Below are 19,793 nucleotides of genomic sequence, written 5' to 3' on the forward strand. Positions count from 1 at the left end.
CTTCACGTTGTTGCATGCGTCGCACAATTAAGCAAACAAATAAATAGGATCATGTCAGTGGGGAAAATATGTAATGTGAGCCCAAGAAAAGAACCAACTCAAGCGGCTTAGTTGAGGGGAAGAGGGGCTTGCTCTTTGCACTTTTGGCTTGCATAAATTAAGTCCCCAACTTGGCGAAACGTTGATTAATGTGACTTGCCAATAACGCCGGCGGGCATGGCTGTTGGTAGTTGGTCAGCCAACTTGCCTCCGGGCTCGACCAATCGAATGAGATTGTCTCCAAAGCGATTTTGTCTTGTGCAATACTGCGACACTAGCACATCAGACACATTTTATGATCGCTGTCGGGGGCAGTGAGTTATTACAATGCCGTCATGCAGTAGAGATCGGGAAATATGTTTGCATTTTAAAAGGAATATATTTTAAAGGACGCGTTTTTGGGTAGGGAATGGATTTATAGGCCTATAGACTAATTTGTATAAGAAATTTAACTTTACTTTAACTTTAACTTACCTTTTTTAATTCATTTAAAATAATACACAATACATTTATTTGTTTCTTAATACCAAAAACCAAAACCCCACCTTTTTATCTCCACATCTTTCCTCTTTTTGCTTTTTGTTTACATTTAATGAGCTTCCGAATCACGTGTCTCTAAAATAATATTGTACAAAAACCGCAGTTACCTTGCCGAATCTATTTGCTTATTGTTTTATTTTATTTGCCTCGTTTGCCGGTCAGCGAACCACTTGAAAAAGTTGGCTTAAACCATAACCGATTTGCGGCTAATTTCGGCGTTGAAAAGGCAGGCCAAAACAAAAAGCAAAAAGTTTTCAGGGTTAGCGTTTTTGGTAGTTGCTGAATGATATTGATTTTGATTTGATTTTAATGCACCAAACAAGGAAGTAAACAGAGGCGTACAAAAGGGATACATTTCGATGGAAACCCCCAATGAGGAACACCTCTGCTTTTACCCAAGCCCACAATCTAAATATTAATTGCTAATTGGCAATATCGAACTGATGTTTATGTCACATTAAATGTTTGAGTAACCCATTTGACTGGCTTTATGGCAATGTTTGCCGATTAAGCTAGTTCTGAATGTGAATATATTTCGCTGGGTGTGTTCGGTGTGGGTAAAATACTGGTGCTATTTGCATTGGCTTATGCAAAACGCTTGGGCAATTGCAAAAGCGAAATAGACTTGAACTTGAAGTATATCTGGATGGATCCCTTCTGGCTATATTTTCACAATGGAAAATTGCGGCAGTTGCAGCAGCAGTTGCGACTATTTATCACCTCTCTTGGCCAATATCAGAGATACTCCCCTTTGCCCCGCTTGCATAGACATTCATCATCTGCTTATGCACTGATTTGCATAACACAGAAAAAGCATTTGGTTGCCACATGAAATGGCAACGTGTGTTGTCACCATGGGAAATGTGCCATCCCCCCCGGAATGTATCGAATGGTTTTTTTTTTGGTTAATTACATTACGATGCCAGAGGCAGGCTTATTATGTCACCTCAATATGGGGAAGTGATTTTTGTGCGGTCTCGCGACATAGATATTCGATATCATGTTTCCGGTATTCGTTTCCTAATTAAAAGGAAATAATATTAATAAGTGGGTGCTAAAGTGGTTATATACAAAATTATTTGTTCCAAAAAATTAATTATGTTATTTGATAGGACAGAAAAAGTATAGTTTTATTAGCATTCTTATTTTTTCCTTTTTTAGAAACATTGCGAACGGAAAATTTGACTGCAGCAACGAAAATATCAAAGCCCTGAAATTTTGTTACTAAGTAAGTATAAAAAGACTCTGTGGATATTTCTCTAGTTAAAACGTATTTTGTCTTTAATAAAAAACATTTTAATTTCTGAATATTAATCCAATATCCCAAACGAAACTACCATTTTAGATATTGTATCTTTTATGTACAGTATTTAAGATAGATGGAATAGCATATTTTTCAGCAGCTTACAGCGAAACTTCCTTCTGGATATTACACATTAACAATCGACACACGCAAACATACACAGCATACAAGGGTTGCACCTTCCCGTCGTCGTTATCGGTAATCAGTAATCAGTGTTATCATTATCGATCGTCAGTCATCGTCAATTGGCAATCGTCGATTAGTGCAGGTGGTAATCGTGGAAGTCGTGGTGGTGGTGGTGCAGATGGAAGGGATCGAACGGGTGGTAGGCCTTGATGATGGGCGCAGGATGGTAGGCCTTGATGATGGGCGGATGGACCACGGTCTTCACCACTGTGGGCAGCAGTACGGGCTTGATGATGTGGTGCGGCACACTGTGCACCACCGTCGAGCTTTGGTGGGAAACGGCGGCGGGCAGGTGGTAGTGCAGTGGCTCCACATGGTGGTGGTGTGGATAGTAGGGAATCTCCGGATAGTGATGGTGGTGGCCATGCAGGAAGCCAGGACGAGCGGCCGCCAAGGCGCAGATGGAAATTAGTGACACTATCTATTGTTTGAATATCCTTTGAATCAGGCTCTTCTCAAGTGTTAATCCGCGATATCCTTACCAGTTTCATCATGTTGTGGGTGGGTGGCTTAATCCTCAATGGCTTGCGGCCTGCAACTGATGCCATTCGATGGAGTGGAGGTGGCTTTTATTCACTTGCCACCTAGCCATCTAGCCACCTATCCACCTAGCCACCAACAACAGCTGCAGATGCTGATGCAGATGGAGAAGCAGATGCAGATGCTCTCGTTGCCATATCCGCCGCTGCTGAGAGGCTTCAATGTTGTGGAACTTTGCGTTTGCATCCGCAGTTTGCACTCCACAGACTGCAGTTGTTGCCGTTGTAATTGCAGCTCGTTTCGTTTTCATTTCAATTGTTGTTTTTGCGTTGTCTCCACTTTTTTCGCACAGAGTTTTGTCGAGCGCCGCATTGTTTACGTTTACCCGCAGCCAGCGCTTCGTGTCTCAGACGCTCCACTCCATCCATCGACCCCTTCCAATCCCAAGCGCTGAACTCTGCCACGGTTGGGTTCAATGAGGTGGCAGACACTTCAACCAATGTTGCCATAGCGATGCTCTAACGTACATGGGTCAATTGGAGGAAACATACAAAAAATACATGCTTTAGTCAAGTTTTCAGAAGCTATGCTCAGTTAGCTTTGCATACTTTCTGCAGACTGTCTATTTTAAACTTAAATCTGTATAGAGCTTATCCAACCTAAAAAATAAAGTTTCATTAAAACTATTTTAATAAGAAGCAACTTAATTTTCTAAGGCAATTGGCAAGTGTTTTAATAAATATAAAAGTATATTAATAATATTAAAGATTATATTTTAAAATCACAAATACCTAAGTTGGTTCTTTTATAGGTTGAAATATTACATTTAATTTTAATAACTTTTTAGCATTTATTTTCTTACAAACAAAAAAACGATATGCTTATGTACCTACAAATTTATTATACCATCCGCTATCTAGTAGGTCCTTACATATAAATACATAAATGTAGATCATTGAGAATTGAATTTTTCTCGAAAAGCTTAAATGCCTTTTCAGAATTGGTGTACCTTAATAAATTGAAGGGTAGCTGCTTATTAATTCAGTTTTTCTTTAACATGTGTTAACCTCTTTCTCAACTTTTTCCCATTATTGATGTACCTCAATTAATTATAGAGTAGCTGCATATGTGTTCATTCAGAAAGCTTATCTTAAGGTTGTCGCAGTCTTGTTTTTTTTTTGGCAAGTCTTATAGTAAATATCCCAGCGATTGTCGCCGTTCTCGGCGTTTGTCTGCAGCACTTGGCACTGGTAATTGTAATTGTTGCTGCTTCTGCTGGCGATGTTGCTGCTGCAACTTCATTGCAATTTGAGCTTGCAACTCGCTCGCACTCGTACCGTTAGACCAAAAACAGCTGCAAGTTGTCTCTGTATTTGTTTTTGTATCTATGTGTTACTTAAGTAGCATAATTTATGCCAGTGTTACATTTGCCCGCTGCGACCTTGACTACTCGCAGTTTTGGCCCGCAAATTGCTGTTGGTTTTACAGCATCGTATTTATTGTTTTCTTCGGCTCCTCTGTTTTCGTTTCTTGGTCAGCGGAAATTCACACTTGGCAATTTAATTGTTTCAGATTTTTTTGTCATGGAAATTAGTTGCCTACGTTTATGTCTATGTAATCTTAGAGTCTGAGAATGCGTCAAATAAAAACCAACTTGTTTTTCGGAGTGTGTGTGAATCGAGATCTAGACATTGCTGGCGTCTTACTCATACAGTTGAGATCCAAACTATAGCTTTGAAAATTCTTAATAAATTTTTAAAATTTATTCAAAATATGTAGGGTTATAAAAATATTTTATAATTTTAAAAGTAAAATTTTTAAGTCCATATTCTTTGATTTCACATGTAATCGTGTGCTTGAATTAAAAAGTGGAATAATAGGTTTTCGAAAAAATTATTATTAATATTGAGATAAGTAATATGTAAGATAAGATATTAAATTTACATTTTACCCAAAAAAGTGCAATCTATAGTTTTTACTATTGTCTAAATGTTTGTGTTCATAAGATATATAAAATACTTTAGACAGAGTCTTCTTAATTCACGAAAATCTTTGATATTAGCTGGTCTTGTATGAATAATAATTTTTTTTATTGATTATAAAAGTTGCCATTAATAAAAATAAAGGCTAACTGCATAGACACCTTTTCTGAAATCCATATTCAATTAAAGTCGTACGATACATCGTACCCGCACTTGAAGCTCATCTTTAGAGATATTATTTTGACTGGAGCTGCTTGGCTTCGCTTCTGTCTGCCATCGATTGTGATATTTAAGGCTTCCATTTGCGCCCTGTCATCTGGTGGAAAAGTTCACGAACGGCAGCAGATTCAGCTCCATGGCAAACTAGAACACTTGAGCGGAGAGCACGAGCTCATTAGAATGTCGTTTGGTATTTTGACAGGCAACACGGACGGCAAGTGCTGAAATGTCAGCTTAGCGGGGAGTTGGGGTTCTCGTAAATTAATCATGATTTGCATTTAGCCGGGTAAATATTTACACAACCGCTCGTTCGGCCAGACAGAGTTCCCGGTCAGCGCCAGCACACCCCGAAAATGGGGCCCAAAATGAATTCAATTGCTTTGGCTTATCGCGACCAGGAAGCACTGCATCTGGATCTGCAACACAAACGGGTTGCACTATGTTCGTATAGTATGTTGCAATCCCTGGAGTCCATTGTGCACTCCACCCAAAATGTTCGATTCAGTTCAGTGGGTTAGTGGGAGCCCCAGTTAAAAAATAATCTCCAGCATGGCATCTCGAGTTATTTTCAATGTTAGTGCAATTTAATTGTGAACCAAACCAAGTCAGGCATCCGCTGACGCAGCACTTCCAATTCTGTGCCGAGAATGCCGCCGCACGATTGATGGACATATCTGACCTTAGCCAATGGCCAATTGGTCACCGGACACCGGCCACCTGTTTCTCTGGGCTCGTTAAGTATCCGCCAGAGTGGCACCTCAAGCTGCGAGCTGCGAGCTGCAAGCTGCGAACTGCTGTGTTAGTCGAACGTAATTACTCGGGGGGCCAAGCAAATGAATTTTATATGCAGTTGCCGCCGCTCTACTTGCCGCAGCTGCAGCACATTTTTCATTTGCGTAATATGCTCCTTCTGGCCAGAGTATCCGAATCAACCCGACTTTCTGAGTGTCCAGCGCTCTGACACCTGAGTGAACTGCGCCAACAGGACAGGTCGAAGTCAAATCATTTGTGGCCGGGAGTGTTTGGCAACTTCAACGCCAGTCCGACAGATCGGGCTTGGCCAACAAAGCTTTGATTTCCAGCCCGCAAAACTATTCAATTTCACGTAACATAATGGTCAACTAATTTTGAGTCTTGAGTGGGTTTCTGGGCTTAGAGCGGAATGCTTTTGTACTTAAACTTTATGGACAACTTAATGGCCTTAGTTTTGAATTACATTAGTAGGCGGTAGACTAGTTTGTTAAAAAACACACCATGACAGACTTTTTATTCTCGATAACTGACATTTTTATTATAGTTAAATGCATGTTCATCCAAATAAACGTCTTGAAATTGTATAAAAATTTAGTCATGTTCTTGCAAATAATTTAAGCTTAAGGTTACTTATAATATCAGTAAACCAAAATATACTTTCCGTTTACTAAGCTTGGATAAGAGCAGCTCGTTTTCGAATTCAGGATTATTTTTGAGACGCATGTTTTAAAATTATTATTTCAATCATCGTAAATAATGGTTTTGATTTAATTAAAGTACGGGAAAAAATTTAAATATTTTATTTTATTTTGCTATGCTTCCACTTCGTTTGAGACAATTTTCCAATTGACTTCCAATAACTACTTCCTGACTTATGAGTTCCATAGATTATTTACATGATGTCAAACGCTGTTCATATTATTCCGTCTGATCTATACCGACCTTCCAGCCAATTACCTGTATAAAAATAACAATAACACAATGGAAAATTAGATATTTATAACAAAAAGACTCGGAAACACTGAGAAGCTAGAGGTAATTAAGGAAAGAACATGCCAGAAAAGTAATGACGTTTAAAAGACTGTCAACAAGCGTTCCCATACCGTCGAGTAATTGATCTTTAAGCGCGGCTTAATTGTTGTTCATTACGCTTAGACTGAGATCAGCTCAAATGTCTCTAATTAAAAGCTAAATTGAGTTTGGTGCTAAACGTGTGCGATAAGGGGCGATCGAAACCGAGTTTGCCCGGGGAACTGGTTCCCTGCATGATAATTGCCAGGCAATTTCTTTATGTGGCTAGTGCTCTTGTTGCTCTTATGCAATGCACTGGCAGAAACAGTAAAAGAAACAGAAAAAACGGCAGAACTGTCACTTGCCTGCTGGCCATAAGGCGTACATTACCCCCATAGCAAGATCCCATGAAAGATATAGTATAGACCGCAGATGTTGGTTGCACAGCATGTTGGCAACAAAACATAGCCCGGATATTGCCTATGAATTTACCAGAAATAGACTCAAATCTATTAAAAGTCACTCAAGAATTTCGGCTAACAATGAGGTGGAGCGGGAGGGAATTATGTCGCCAGATCGAAACATTCATTAATCATGCTAAAAATTGCTGACAAATCACCATAACGGCGGCAAATACAACACAAGTTGAACACTATTGAAAGTACAGTTGTGTTTGTTGTTTATGAACAGTGGCGGATGGCGAAAATCTAGTTTTGGGGTTTTCTAAATTTATTTGGGAGTAACTTCCTAAGTGAATTAATGTTCTCATATACAACTTGACCAACCAAAAACCCCTTCTGTAATCCACCACTGTCTATTTACGTATGTGTGATCTGTGCGCCTGCGCAATCGCAGTCGATGTTTGCTTATTACACAAAAGCGGAACTCCAGACCAGTCCCGAGTGCGGTTCTATGTGGGATGTGGACGCAGATGTGGATGTGGATGTGGCTAGGAATAAGGTTGGGTCTGTGCTGCCTTCGGGTGCTTTATCGCTGGCCCGTCTAGCTGGCCATTGTTATGCCAGACAATTGCAAGCCGAGATTAGCATAACCTGAAAAAATAAACGAACAGATGAAAAGGGGTGGAGAAAGGCAGGGAGTGTTGAAGTTGCCCTGAGGAATAAAAGATACAGTAAAGGAAAATAAACATTTCGGGATCGCCTGGCTGTATATTATTGTTCATTTTTATTGATTAAAGATAAATCAGTTTTAATGTATCCAATCATTTTACCTTTAGATTTTAGATCTGAAAAAAGTTAGTAAATGGAAAAAAATGTTATTAATTGACAATATTACTATTTAAAATTTTTTTTTTTAATTTTTATTATATTACTATTGTTAATTTAATTAATTTTAACTTAATTAAATTAACAAAATAAATATCTATCAGTCTTATTCCACCACTTTTTAATGTCCAAAATCATATTTTGAATATTTAAAAAAATAAATAACATTAAAATTTTTTGTGACATCAAAATGTATTTTAATGTATCATACAAAATAACGTTGAAGGTTAGTTCTTGACTTTAAACATTAATAAACACAAAATTTAGGTATTGAGAAAACACATGAAATGGACACTCTATACTTTCGCTTTTCATATCAAATTAGTGCTGGACTTCAAAATAATTCGTCAGATATATCATTTTTAAGAGTATGTATTTATTCCAATTATTTTGTCTTACCCAGAATTTGCTTGTTCAGAAAGCGAAAAGAAGTAAACAGAAAAACCACTGCGAGGCTTGCTAAAAATATGAAGAAATTCATTTTTATTTCGTTTGGCGTTCGTGGGTCGACGTGATGGGCAAACAAATTGCCCAGTGAGTTGGCGCACATTCCTGCCCCAACCAACCCGCCCAAGTTGGCCTTCTCCCGCAGACGCAACAACCGGAGACACAGGTCCCCTGGCCCAAACCCCCCTCCTCCTTCTCCTCCTCCTCCTCCTCTGCAGATTAGAGCCAGTTATGTTTTGGCCATGACAGATACACGCAAGTGCGTTTACATTGAACTTGGGCTACTTTGGGCGGGCTGTAGTTGGTGTTGCTGCTGTGTGCCTGATGTTGCTGCTGTGCGTGTGGCAGCCTCGGGAAATTTTCACGGTCAACTGCGAGAAGGAAAATGATAAGTGTGAAGCACATTTGCTGCGACGCCCGTCTTGGCGTGAAGTGATGCAAGTGGCGGCTGCTGGCCAACTGCCCGAGTGGGCCAAAAGCCCAACGTCCGCGAGCAAGACACTTTATTTTGACTGGTTTCTGTATCTCTTTTTTTTTTTTTTTTTGCTTTTTGCAACCTAATGGGGTACGATGTCTTAGGTGGGCTGTGGCCACTCGGTCAGTTGGCCATTTGTGTAGTTTTTTGGTAGTTGGATGGTGTTGTCAGACGGGATCTAGCCAAAAGACAAAGCGAATCAGCTGCTGCTGCTGCTGCAGCAGCACATGCAAACTTTGGCAGCTCTGCCGCTCGATTCTCCCCCTCTTTCGTGTGCCATTGCCGTTGGCGTTATTTTTCAGCTTTTCTTAACGATGCTTGAAGGAGGAAAAAAGCAACAAAATTATTATTATTGTATTTTCTGCATTTTAAGATTCGGTTGCACATGGCCTCTGCTCGGATTTTGGCAGTATAAAAGCTGCTGCAAATTTGGAGCTAACAGCACAATTCGGCGAGGCGTCAACACAGACCAACAGTTCAGTAGATCAGTAGTTCAATAGCCAGGATCGCAAGGATAAGCAAAATGTACAAGTTGGTAAGTTGCTCTGATGTTGGATTGCTATAGTTTTGTGACTAAATATATTGTAATCCCCAAAATAGGTGGTGTTTTTCGCTCTGCTCGCCGTGGTGGCTGCCCGTCCGGGTTATTTGGAGTCCGGACCCCTGCTCCACAGCTATGCCGCCCCTGCCATCATCCATGAACCGGCCCTGGCCAAGGTGGGCGCCATCATCAAGACCGTTCCCAGTGCCGTCTCCCACCAGAGCATCAGCCAGGTGCACAGTTCGGCCCACATTGTCCAGCCGATTTTGGCCCCCGTTGTGAAGACCTATGCCGCCCCCATCATCAAGACCTATGCGGCTCCGGCCCTGCACACGTCCCTCGTTTCGTCTCCCTGGGCCGGAAACGGGTGGTCCGGACATGGCTGGTCCGGACACGGCTGGGCCCCATCCTGGTAAAGTGGCGGCCGGAGCGGCCCTGTTCGGCTTTGCGTGGGCTAGCAACTATGGCTTACCCTTACCCTTAACCCCACCCCTGTTTACTCTATTTACCCCGATGTTTTGTTTTTCTTCTTTCACCTTTCGACTGATGTAAATAAATCCATGTTTCATGCTCAAAATAATCACTTGGCGACTATTCAAGGGGCGGTTTATTTAAATTTCCAAGCAACTTAAGCTTTAAGGGTACTTAATACTACAATAGTAGCTAGGGTGTGACAAAATAAGTTCACTGACAGCAATGTTTTTGAACGGGACTGTCATTAAAAGTTGTAAAAAGTTTATTTGTGGTACCTAGTTTAACCCCTTTTAAATTGTTCTAAATAAGAAGCATTATATTTTAGACTGATTTGTCGTGCTTGTCAAGTGAATAGGAAGAACTTTAATGTTTTAACGTTAAATGTTGATTTTAGGATGAACATCGTTTCTGTCGCAGCTATATTATGTCGTTGTCCGATATTAAAAATAATATACCATTACTATTTTACGAAAATAACTGGAAATCAACGCTATGGTATTTATTTTTCCGACTGTCTGAGCCTGGAGTTGTCTCATTACTTTGTTGTTGCTTACTTTTGACAGAAATTATAAAATCCTCTGAAAGAATATTAAAAGTGACAACAAAAATTGAAAACAAAAATGCAAGGACCGTAATTTTAAGTTTTTTTTCTTAATTACATTTTAAAGATAATTTATCGAGTTTTATTTTGTACTCAAAGAATACCAGTTATATTTTAAGTTTGAAATAAATCTCAAAATAAAAAAAATGTTATTTATTTTATTTTTTTTAGTTTTATAAGTTTTTAGAGATCTGTAAACTTGTTGACTTTAAGTTTTCACTTTTTAAAGCCAGCTCTTAACTTTAATTTAAAAAATCTGTTGCTGAGATTAATTATCCCCAAAATGTCCCAGAAAAACGAATATAAATTTTCAATAACAATCACATTTTACTCGCAATTAAACTCGTTTATATACAATAGGAATCGCTTTTTTTCTAACCATCCAGATCGCTTGAATGAGCGCCCAAAAGTCCATTTCCGCCGATTACCAGCTGGAGTTGTAGATGACGGGAGATGCGGCGGCATAGGATGTGTGCACCACCGGGGCAGCAGCGGCATAGGTAGCATGGACAACAGGAGCAGCGGCATAGCTAGTGTGGACAACTGGAGCAGCAGCGGCATAGCTGACCACCGGAGTGGACTTCACCACCGGGGCCACGATGTCCTCCACCACATGCGAGTGGCTGTGCACCACCGACTGGCTCTGGTGGGAGACGGAAGTGGGAACGCTGTTCACCACTGCACCCACTTTGGCCAGAACGGGCTCCTGGACGATGGTCGTCGCAGCTGGAGCGGCATAGACCAGGGGAGACTCATAAAGATGACCGGGACGAGCGACAGCTACGGCAAGGAGAGCAGACAACACCACCTGGAGGATGACAGAAAGATATAATTTATTATATGATAATACCATTTAATAACCACTCTAAATGATTATCAATTGTCCTCAGTTAACTCACCAATTTGAACATGTTTAAGGATTTTTGTTTCTTGGTCTGTGTTGAGCTGCTGAAGCGAACAAAGTTGACTGATAATTAGACAACCCAAAGTGCTGCCTTATATACTATAAGCTAACGAAATATTGTCCATCGTTGCCACGCCGCAGCTGCAAAGTCAAAAAGAGTGGTTTAATTAAAACATTTACGAGCAGAGCGAAGCGCAGTCAAAACCAAATGAGTTGTATAAATCTGCCCTCGCTGGGACAATAAAGCATGAGACTTTACAATTGGTCACTTTGAGACCTGAAACCCTAGACCCTTGGGTACAAAACCCGAAACTCACGCACTGCACGTTGACCCTGACTCACGCCCTCAAAGTGCAAGTAATGCAGTCGCCGAGGAGCCCCAGTCTCTAATGGCAGTCAAGGGGGCCTAATGGCTGTGACTCGATTCAATTTTACACAGAGAAAATATTGCTGATACTTCAATGATGGGCTTAATGATTTTTCGTTTTACAAATAAGTCAGCACATTGACTGTATTTATAACAATTGTATTTTAGTTTGTGCAAAAATTATTTATTAAAAATGCTTCAACATTATTAAAAAGTTTAAAAGGTACTTACAAATTCTTCTTACATATTTACATCTAAATGGTTATGGAGTTTTATATTTAAAAAGAAAATCCGAATAGGAACATGTATGTAGATTCTTCTGTTCAAAATATTTAATGTTTAAATATTAATCAAATTTACCTCAAATATTTTGCTCTATTTTCTATTTCTATTTCTATTTTCTATTCCTACTTTTCGGTGTACTTGAACATAATGCTTGCTTGTCTCTGCTGAGCCGTCCACCGACGCTAATTGTTTATTGATTGTCGGCCAGAATCTGATATGGGTTTAATTTTGGCTGGAAATGTGACGCGCTTTTGTGCGCCGGAAGGTCAAAGCCAAGTGGCTGCTGTATAAAAAGTTAACTGCAGCCCGGCAATCAGCAACAGTTCTCGCAAGAAACTCAAACCGATCACTCGCAGTCCCAAACAGTCAATACAGACCAAAACTAGCCCAAAATGTTCAAGTTGGTGGTATTGTCTGCTCTGCTCGCCGTAGCCGTTGCCCGTCCCGGTCACCTGTTGGAGTCCTCCCCGCTGGTCTATGCCGCCCCAGCTGCGACGACCGTCGTCCAGGAGCCCGTGCTGGCCAAGGTGGGTGCAGTGGTGAACAGCGTTCCCACTTCCGTCTCCCACCAGAGCCAGTCGGTGGTGCACAGCCACTCGCATGTGGTGGAGGACATCGTGGCCCCGGTGGTGAAGTCCACTCCGGTGGTCAGCTATGCCGCTGCTGCTCCAGTTGTCCACACTAGCTATGCCGCTGCTGCTCCCGTTGTCCATGCCACCTATGCCGCCGCTGCTCCAGTTGTCCACACCAGCTATGCCGCCGCTGCTCCCGTTCTGGCCACATCCTACGCCCAAGTGGCCGCCTCCTCGCCGCTGACCTACACCGCCACTGGTGTGTGGTAAAGTGCTGCCCACTGCTCCCAGGTGACCAGGATGCGAGTGCATCGCTGGACGGTTTTGTGATACGAATTTTAAATAAATAAATGTTTTGCTTTGAAACGGTTTATGGTGTTTTGTTCTCTATTCGGGTCATTCATCTTCCAGTAGCTGACCATTTCAGAAGCGGAAAAAATAAGTGTTTGTAAAACATAATAAAAGGCTTATAATACTGAAAAAATAATCTATTAATTTTATTCCGGAAACGAAATATATATATGTGGTTTCTTTACATTAAAGTATGATTTTTCAAATCTAAACATGACATTCCTGACTGCCGACTGGGTCTTAACTTGTTTTCTATGCTAAAAGTGTCCTAGTTCATTGCCCTCTGGCATGAGGAAGTATCCTGGTGTACCTGTTTCTTGGCTAAACATTGTACATATGGAAAATGTGGGTGAGACTTTGTTGGGCGACAGCACTGGCATCCCGCTGACTGGGAAATTACTGGAATTTCCGGTCGGTGAACTCGGCTTTGCATTAGCCATTTTGTTTATCAAGATGTCAGGGCAAGGCCAAAATGTCATTGCACCTAAATAAATTGTCAAGGGTGTATAGAATTCAGCAATATATTTACTTTAAGGCATTCCCTTTCCTTGAATGTCTTTTTTGCACATTTTTTTAGCTTTCCGATTCCTTGGAACGGAACCTTGATATTAGGGGTATATCTATATTGGCCTTGTCAGCCAAATTCGCCAAGGGGCCGAACACCACACTCAGAGCTCCACCCAATCCGTAATCCACAGCGGTTAAGTTTAAGTCCCGTCTAAATATCTCGTGACGATCGCAAACATATCCGCTGGTGCAGTGAAAGGACAGAAAAAGGAAGAAAAATATCTGGACGGGAATGAGAAAGGTTCCAAAGGATTTCCACTTTTCTTCTTACCGTTTTCAACATTTGTATAACTGGTTATAACGACTCAACTGCAATGAATAGTGCATTGTTGCAGCTCACCGCTTTTATAGAACAACTTCTTCATTTCTAGGGACTTGTGTTCTTTATGCACAGGTGCCCTTATGACTAATTAATGTGAAACTTAAACAGATACACTATTTCTGGGGAAAAAAAAACTATACTTCAGTCGGAATGTTTTCATGTTTATTTTTTCCACAGTAACTAAACAATACCCTGTTTAATCCGTGAAAACATTTAAGTTTATTGAACACATGGAAAAATGCTATTTAAAAAACTTTTTGAAAAGTTTTGAAGTTTACTATTTGGTATAAAATTATCATAGATTCAGAATCATTATGATTATAAAAATAAAATTTAAAATACTTTGGCTAGAAGAAATCAAAACGTTTTTAATGATTGTTCCGTTTTAATAATATTTTCTTTATTGATTTTTTCTTTTTTTTTATTAGATCTAACCCATTTTAAAGCTTCATCCATTTTGGTCCGAGTGTTGTATGTACGATAGTATTTTTTAGGTGTCATATCTTTTATAGTGAGTATCCATGCGGCAGAGTCTGTTTTCGAAGCACTCTGCTTACTTGGTGATATCAAAATGCAGAGGCGATTCCTTGAATCGAAGAAATAGTTTCTGGGAACGAAAGTGTGCTTCTGTCATCGTATAACTGGCCTTGACTTGAGTCGGAAGCGGGCTTAGATTGGCTCGCAATTAGAAGTAATCTCGGACCCTTTATTCTCAGCTCCCCACCAGAATTCGATCTCCGGGCGAGTACGTGCGACTAATGAGACCGGGTTGTGAAATGAAATCAAGAGTGTGGGTATGGCAACAAGTGCGAGGCCAAAAATAAATGAAGTAATGAGTGTTGATGGTGGGAGCGAAAAAGAGAAGGAGATGGCGAGCCGAACAGAAATTGGCCACGAATAATAATCTGGTTTGTGGCCAATACGCGGGACAGAATCCGTTCGGGCACGTTCGACTTATGGCTCATTGTATCCGCCTCAATGGACAAAAGCCGGCAAAGTGCGTGAGTGTGTGTGGTGTGTGTGTGCGAAAGTGAAGTTCAAGTATAAAAGACGTTGACAGTCCCTCAACTCAACACACTCGAAGTTTGTCTCCCTTTCCAGCGACACAGTCGAAGAAGTTAACTCTCAACCAAAATGTTCAAATTGGTAAGGATTGAAGAACAAAGTCTTACCCTGATTGGATTGCTTATTGGTATAATCTTCTCCAGTTCGTTCTCGCTGCTCTTTTGGCCGTGGTTGCCGCCAAGCCCGGACACCTGGCTGCTGCTCCTCTGGTCTACAGTGCTCCTGCCACCACCGCCGTCATCCAGGAACCCGTGCTGGCCAAGGTTGGAGCCGTTGTGAAGAGCGTGCCCACGGCCGTCTCCCACCAGAGTCTGACCCAGGTGCACAGCACCCCGGTGGTCGAGGATGTGGTTGCCCCGGTGGTCAAAACCACCGCTGTGCACCACTCTGCTCCTGTGGTGGCTGCCGCCCCCATTGTGAAGACTGTGGCCCCCGTCGCCTACTCCGCCCCTCTGGCCTACTCCGCCCCGGTGGCCTACTCCTCGTACTCCTCCCCCCTGACCTACTCCGCCCCCCTCAGCTACTCCGCCCCCGTGGCCTACTCCGCGCCCGTGTCCTACGCCGCCCCCGCCCCCTGCTGCACCACGCCCCCCTCGCCTATGCCGCCAGCTCCTGGTAAGGCGTTGAGAACAAAAGATTTTGAACTGTGCCTTGTTTACTAGTTAGCAAAACCCGAAAACGAACAAATAAATTAAATGTGAATATCGAACAAATATTGTGTTTCTTTTAAATCGCAGCGAGCCTTACGAAAATATATTTTTTATGGCTATTGGTGTGAAAAAATATTATTTTTTTAAAATTAAAACAAATCTACACAATATATAGTTTCTTTGCTATTCATATGAATTTATATATCATATTTAATATCTAAAATAAATATGAAAATATCTACAAGATAGATAATGATAAATATTTAAATGCGAGTAACAAACAAATACTGTGATTCTTTAAAATTGAAAAAAGCTAGTGAAAAGCTTATAAAATAATTTTTTTTGGTTATTAATGTTCTTGATTCATAATCATAATTTTAAACTAAACCATCCCTTTTGACCTCTGAACATGATCTAATTATGTTGTTACACATAGTTTTGTTTTGACTTTTATTTATTACAATTTTGGTGAAAATTTAGTGGTTAAAAATTTAGCATTGGTGCAGCATGAGATTTATTGAGGGGAATATTCCTTTGAGTACTCCTCTACTTCAGGTAAATGCTGGGATAGCTAGCTCCTCCCCAGACTTCTGGCTCGTACCAGCCCGCACTGCTGCCGGCGTAGCTCAGTGGGGCGTAGGAGATCGAGGTGGCAGGAGCATAGGCGGTCTTCAGGAGCGGAGTGTGATCCACAATGGGGCGCCAGTAGGGACGCTTCTCGTGCACCACCGTGGAGCTCTGGTGGGAAACGGCGGCGGGCAGGGCGTAACTCTCATAGCCCACCACACTGGGAGCATATTCCACGTGCTCGTAGCTGGGCAAATAACTGGGACGAGCCTGGATCAGGGCAGCCATCAGTCCACACAAAACAAACACCTTAAGGAGAAAAATATTAATATTGCTACTCCTTTTTACTATGATATCGGGGCAACTCACAACTTTGAACATCTTCGCTGGCTGAACTCTGAACAACAATGTTTGGCAGTTGAAGAAGTCACCCGCGTTTTATACAACCTCGACCAAGGGAATTGGCTTCTTTACGTTAGAATTGGCACAAACAATCGAGCCATCATCTCTAAATTTTGTCTGTTTTTTTTTTTGTTTCACTGCTCTTGTGTTTTCTGCGTTTTTCCTCAACCATATTCCCAGGCCCAGATGGCTCATTAGTGACCCATTTGGGCGTAACTGAGCGAACGGCTTGGACCAAGGCGAGGCTGAAAGCGAAGTGGCCAAATAAACAAGCCACCCACAAATGATACCTGCTGTAGCACCCACACCCCACACAATCCGTTTTGGGTTCCTGCCTCATTTCTTCTACTTGACTGGGCCAGATGTGGGACAGCATTCCAGCCATTAGCATAACTAACAGGCAAAACTCTTTTCAGCCTTTTGCTCCCTAGCTGACTTGGCTGAATTTTCCCGACTATTTTTGGGTGCCACCAACGCAATTCGCAAATCGCACACCAAACACCATATGTCGTATTTGGCCCATTTTGCTTACTTTGATTTTAATTAACCATGCTCGCCAAGATTCCCAGCCCATTTGAAGCGACCTTGGCTCTAATTAAATTAAGAAGAAAAACCGAAGCAAGAAAAAAAACCCACAATGAGCTTGTTCAGAAGCGAGATATATAACATGACGCTGACAGGCCCCGAAACGATTTAATCATTGGCCATGTTGCTCTGATTGTTGTTGGCATGGCTACTGCAGAATGCCATTGTTACTGGAGTCGGTCCACTTTGGCTTCTATGCCCCCAGTCTTTCTACTATTTGGTCTGGCCAGCTTGAAAGTGTAAATCAATGCACTGTTTAGCAGTAGTTGGCATAAGTCTTTGACTTGCACTTACCGCCGGGTGTAAAATCTCTAGCGGCACAAATAAAAAGCGATATAAACAAGCAAACAAAATAAATAAGTAAGCAAAGTTGTTGTATTCGACCAATTCTATTGGTCATGCTTAAAAAACTTTTGAAAAATTAATTGTCTACTTTTAAGCTGCGTGACATAAACATAGCTTACATTTTAAGCTTTGATTAGCTTAAACAAGCTTTGCTTTTTGACTTAACCCATGATAGCCAATGAGCGCTTATTTAACCACTTACACGATTAAGTTTACTAGCCAAAAGTAAACAATTGTGGAATTTCTTACAATCAATCAAGCCTGACCAAAGTACCAGTAAATATTTTAATCAATTTATTTAATTACTTCAATTTAGTTTAAGTTGGTAAGGACTGGCGGTTCAATCCCATAAGGAAATACATTTTTCCACGAAGAACATAAGCTCCAGCTAATCCACTTTTCCAACAAAATTCCGAACACAATCACCCAGTAATTGGAATATTGACAAATGGACAAGCGTTTTTAATAGTCTGGCTAATAGAAGTTGACTGTGTCCACTGGGACTGACTCGAACTCAGCTCGAGTCTGCATTTGTATCTGTGTATCTTTGAGCTTGTCAGCATGAAACATGCAACTTAATTAGCTGTGCTAACCAAAATCGAGTCATAGTCTTTTTGTTGTAATTATTGGTGCAAAGTAGCAACACTCTTAGCTGGCCTTATCTGAACGTTATCGGTGTGACTCGGTTTGGCCTGGCTAAAACAGCATTGAAAATCGCTCATACGCCGTGTAATTAGATCTGTAATAGCCACATCCGCCTCCAGGCCTAAACGTTTGGGAAATGCCTGGTTTGGCAAGTTCTTGGGCCGCCTTTTGAGTTTTTCTGTCAGCGCGTTTTTCTGTGGGGCGTGTGATCTGCATTGTCTTATTAATTTTAATGACTGAATTATACAAAACCAGACGCACAAGCCACTTTTTGCCGGTTGCAACTTGCCAAACACTAGAGCGCCAACAACTTCCTTGATTACACACAGAATGCGAAGTCAAGTCGAGTTTTAGTTTTGTTTGGTTCGCAAGGCGTTGTTATTCTCAAATCGAATTCGTTTTGGTTTTGTTTTCTTGTAGCTATTTCGTTTTTTTTTTAATGTAATTTACGTACATGAATTTAATGTTTAGCTGCGGCTATCATTAAGTCTAATTGACTTTTTATCGCTTATGGTGTTCTCAGATCATTTTTTCTTTTGTCTGTGAGAAATCCAAAGCAGAGCGAACTTGATCATGGCTAGCAGTTCATAGAGCGCGACCTAGGGATGGCAAAAATGGCTTTTTGTTGAGATTGGTTACAAGTCATTTAAAACATGAAGTTTGGAAACAAAAAAGGAGGATGGCGTCTGAGCAGTTACCAAAGTCCTTTCCATACAATCCCTGCTCGGACGCCTTCATAATCTCAAAGCAAATCTTATGCTCGTGATTGATTGTTTTACCACCTCTAATTTAGATATAGATACTGCCCTCACAGGTGTGCAATCATGCTTGGATCGCGTCAAGTAATTTGATTTCAGCACAAGTTCAGGGTGAGTAACCACACAAGTCACCGAATTGCTCTAGAACAATCTTAAATAAGTCAGCAATCACAGCGGCAGCAAAAAGTGAAAGTCAAATTAGCTGCATTAGAACCTTATGGAATTGTACAACAATAGATGTATATAAAACATAAAGAAAACGGGAATGCGCATTGCGCACCCACACGAGGAGTAAATTCAATTAAAAAGCACTAATCGAGTAACGAATTATTTGGACAGCCCCTCGCATAAATCTCCGCAACTGGGAGTCAAACGATTTGCATACAATTTGGCGACACACAACTTTAATTTACGAGCGCCAAAAGGGGCGTGAGTTGTTCAACATGTATTTTTTATTGTTGCAAATCAAATTCGAGACACACTGAGCTCCGATTTAACTACTTAATTATGAAGCAGATTTCGGTCGATTTGCATTGGCGGCCAGAGAGCGAACACTCAGTGAAGCTGTCAAGCGATCTGTGACCAAAATAGTTTTAACACGCTGCAGGTTGATCAAAACAACAAGTATGCTACAAAAACAAATGCCTTACGTGCCATGAGCCGCATTGCGCAATGTCCCCTGTTCAAAAAGAACTTCAAAGCAAAACGAAACCAACTTTGCAAATGATAATTGTTGGCCCAACCTCGAGGCAGAGCTGAAGGTAAAACAGCTCTGCCGTAATACAGTAGCCGAAAGGAAGGGAGGAGAAAAGGGGTGGCAAGGGGTTAATCCACCTTAGCTCACTTTAATTCCATTAATGAAAACCCAGCTCTCTGTCGGCGAGTGTGTTTCTAGAGCTTTTCACAGCGGTGCCCGCCTGACATTTGCTTTATGGAAGGTGGAAAAACAAAGCATTGATTGGTACCCTAGAAGCATAATCACGGAATGATATTTCAGACTCATTAAAAAATCATGTCTAATAAATCTCAGAACAAAATTATTTTGGGAGACTGGCATTACAAAATAGAATC

General features: G+C 41.1%; 6 protein-coding genes across 6 annotated transcripts; 2 read left to right on the forward strand and 4 right to left on the reverse strand.

Moving 5' to 3' along the window:
* Positions 1–2,141: 2,141 nt before the first annotated feature.
* Positions 2,142–2,562, reverse strand: LOC108145663 (histidine-rich glycoprotein). Its single transcript, XM_017271216.1, has 2 exons — positions 2,551–2,562; positions 2,142–2,489 (listed from the first exon to the last, which is right to left on the reverse strand). The coding sequence occupies exons 1-2, from the start codon at positions 2,560–2,562 to the stop codon at positions 2,142–2,144; spliced, it is 360 nt and encodes a 119-aa protein (XP_017126705.1).
* Positions 2,563–8,097: 5,535 nt separating this feature from the next.
* LOC108146211 (neuropeptide-like 3) lies at positions 8,098–9,842 on the forward strand. The gene is made up of 3 exons (XM_017272130.2): positions 8,098–8,167; positions 9,095–9,256; positions 9,322–9,842. Exons 2-3 carry the CDS (start codon positions 9,245–9,247, stop codon positions 9,676–9,678), a joined length of 369 nt encoding a protein of 122 aa, XP_017127619.1. The 5' UTR covers positions 8,098–8,167; positions 9,095–9,244; the 3' UTR covers positions 9,679–9,842.
* Positions 9,843–10,644: 802 nt separating this feature from the next.
* LOC108146209 (larval/pupal cuticle protein H1C-like) lies at positions 10,645–11,339 on the reverse strand. The gene is made up of 2 exons (XM_017272128.1): positions 11,237–11,339; positions 10,645–11,145 (listed from the first exon to the last, which is right to left on the reverse strand). Exons 1-2 carry the CDS (start codon positions 11,246–11,248, stop codon positions 10,762–10,764), a joined length of 396 nt encoding a protein of 131 aa, XP_017127617.1. The 5' UTR covers positions 11,249–11,339; the 3' UTR covers positions 10,645–10,761.
* Positions 11,340–12,204: 865 nt separating this feature from the next.
* On the forward strand, positions 12,205–15,483 carry LOC108146206 (cuticle protein). The gene is made up of 3 exons (XM_041708490.1): positions 12,205–12,732; positions 14,790–14,849; positions 14,914–15,483. Exons 1-3 carry the CDS (start codon positions 12,286–12,288, stop codon positions 15,430–15,432), a joined length of 1,026 nt encoding a protein of 341 aa, XP_041564424.1. The 5' UTR covers positions 12,205–12,285; the 3' UTR covers positions 15,433–15,483.
* Positions 12,939–13,691, reverse strand: LOC108146213. The gene is made up of 2 exons (XM_017272132.1): positions 13,655–13,691; positions 12,939–13,605 (listed from the first exon to the last, which is right to left on the reverse strand). Exons 1-2 carry the CDS (start codon positions 13,664–13,666, stop codon positions 13,390–13,392), a joined length of 228 nt encoding a protein of 75 aa, XP_017127621.1. The 5' UTR covers positions 13,667–13,691; the 3' UTR covers positions 12,939–13,389.
* A 370-nt stretch (positions 15,484–15,853) lies between the features above and the next one.
* Positions 15,854–16,425, reverse strand: LOC108146212. The gene is made up of 2 exons (XM_017272131.2): positions 16,357–16,425; positions 15,854–16,296 (listed from the first exon to the last, which is right to left on the reverse strand). Exons 1-2 carry the CDS (start codon positions 16,366–16,368, stop codon positions 15,967–15,969), a joined length of 342 nt encoding a protein of 113 aa, XP_017127620.1. The 5' UTR covers positions 16,369–16,425; the 3' UTR covers positions 15,854–15,966.
* Between the last annotated feature and the right edge of the window lie 3,368 nt (positions 16,426–19,793).

The sequence above is a fragment of the Drosophila elegans genome, unplaced genomic scaffold (assembly GCF_018152505.1).
Source record: "Drosophila elegans isolate 14027-0461.03 unplaced genomic scaffold, ASM1815250v1 contig_208, whole genome shotgun sequence".
NCBI lineage: Eukaryota > Metazoa > Arthropoda > Insecta > Diptera > Drosophilidae > Drosophila > Drosophila elegans.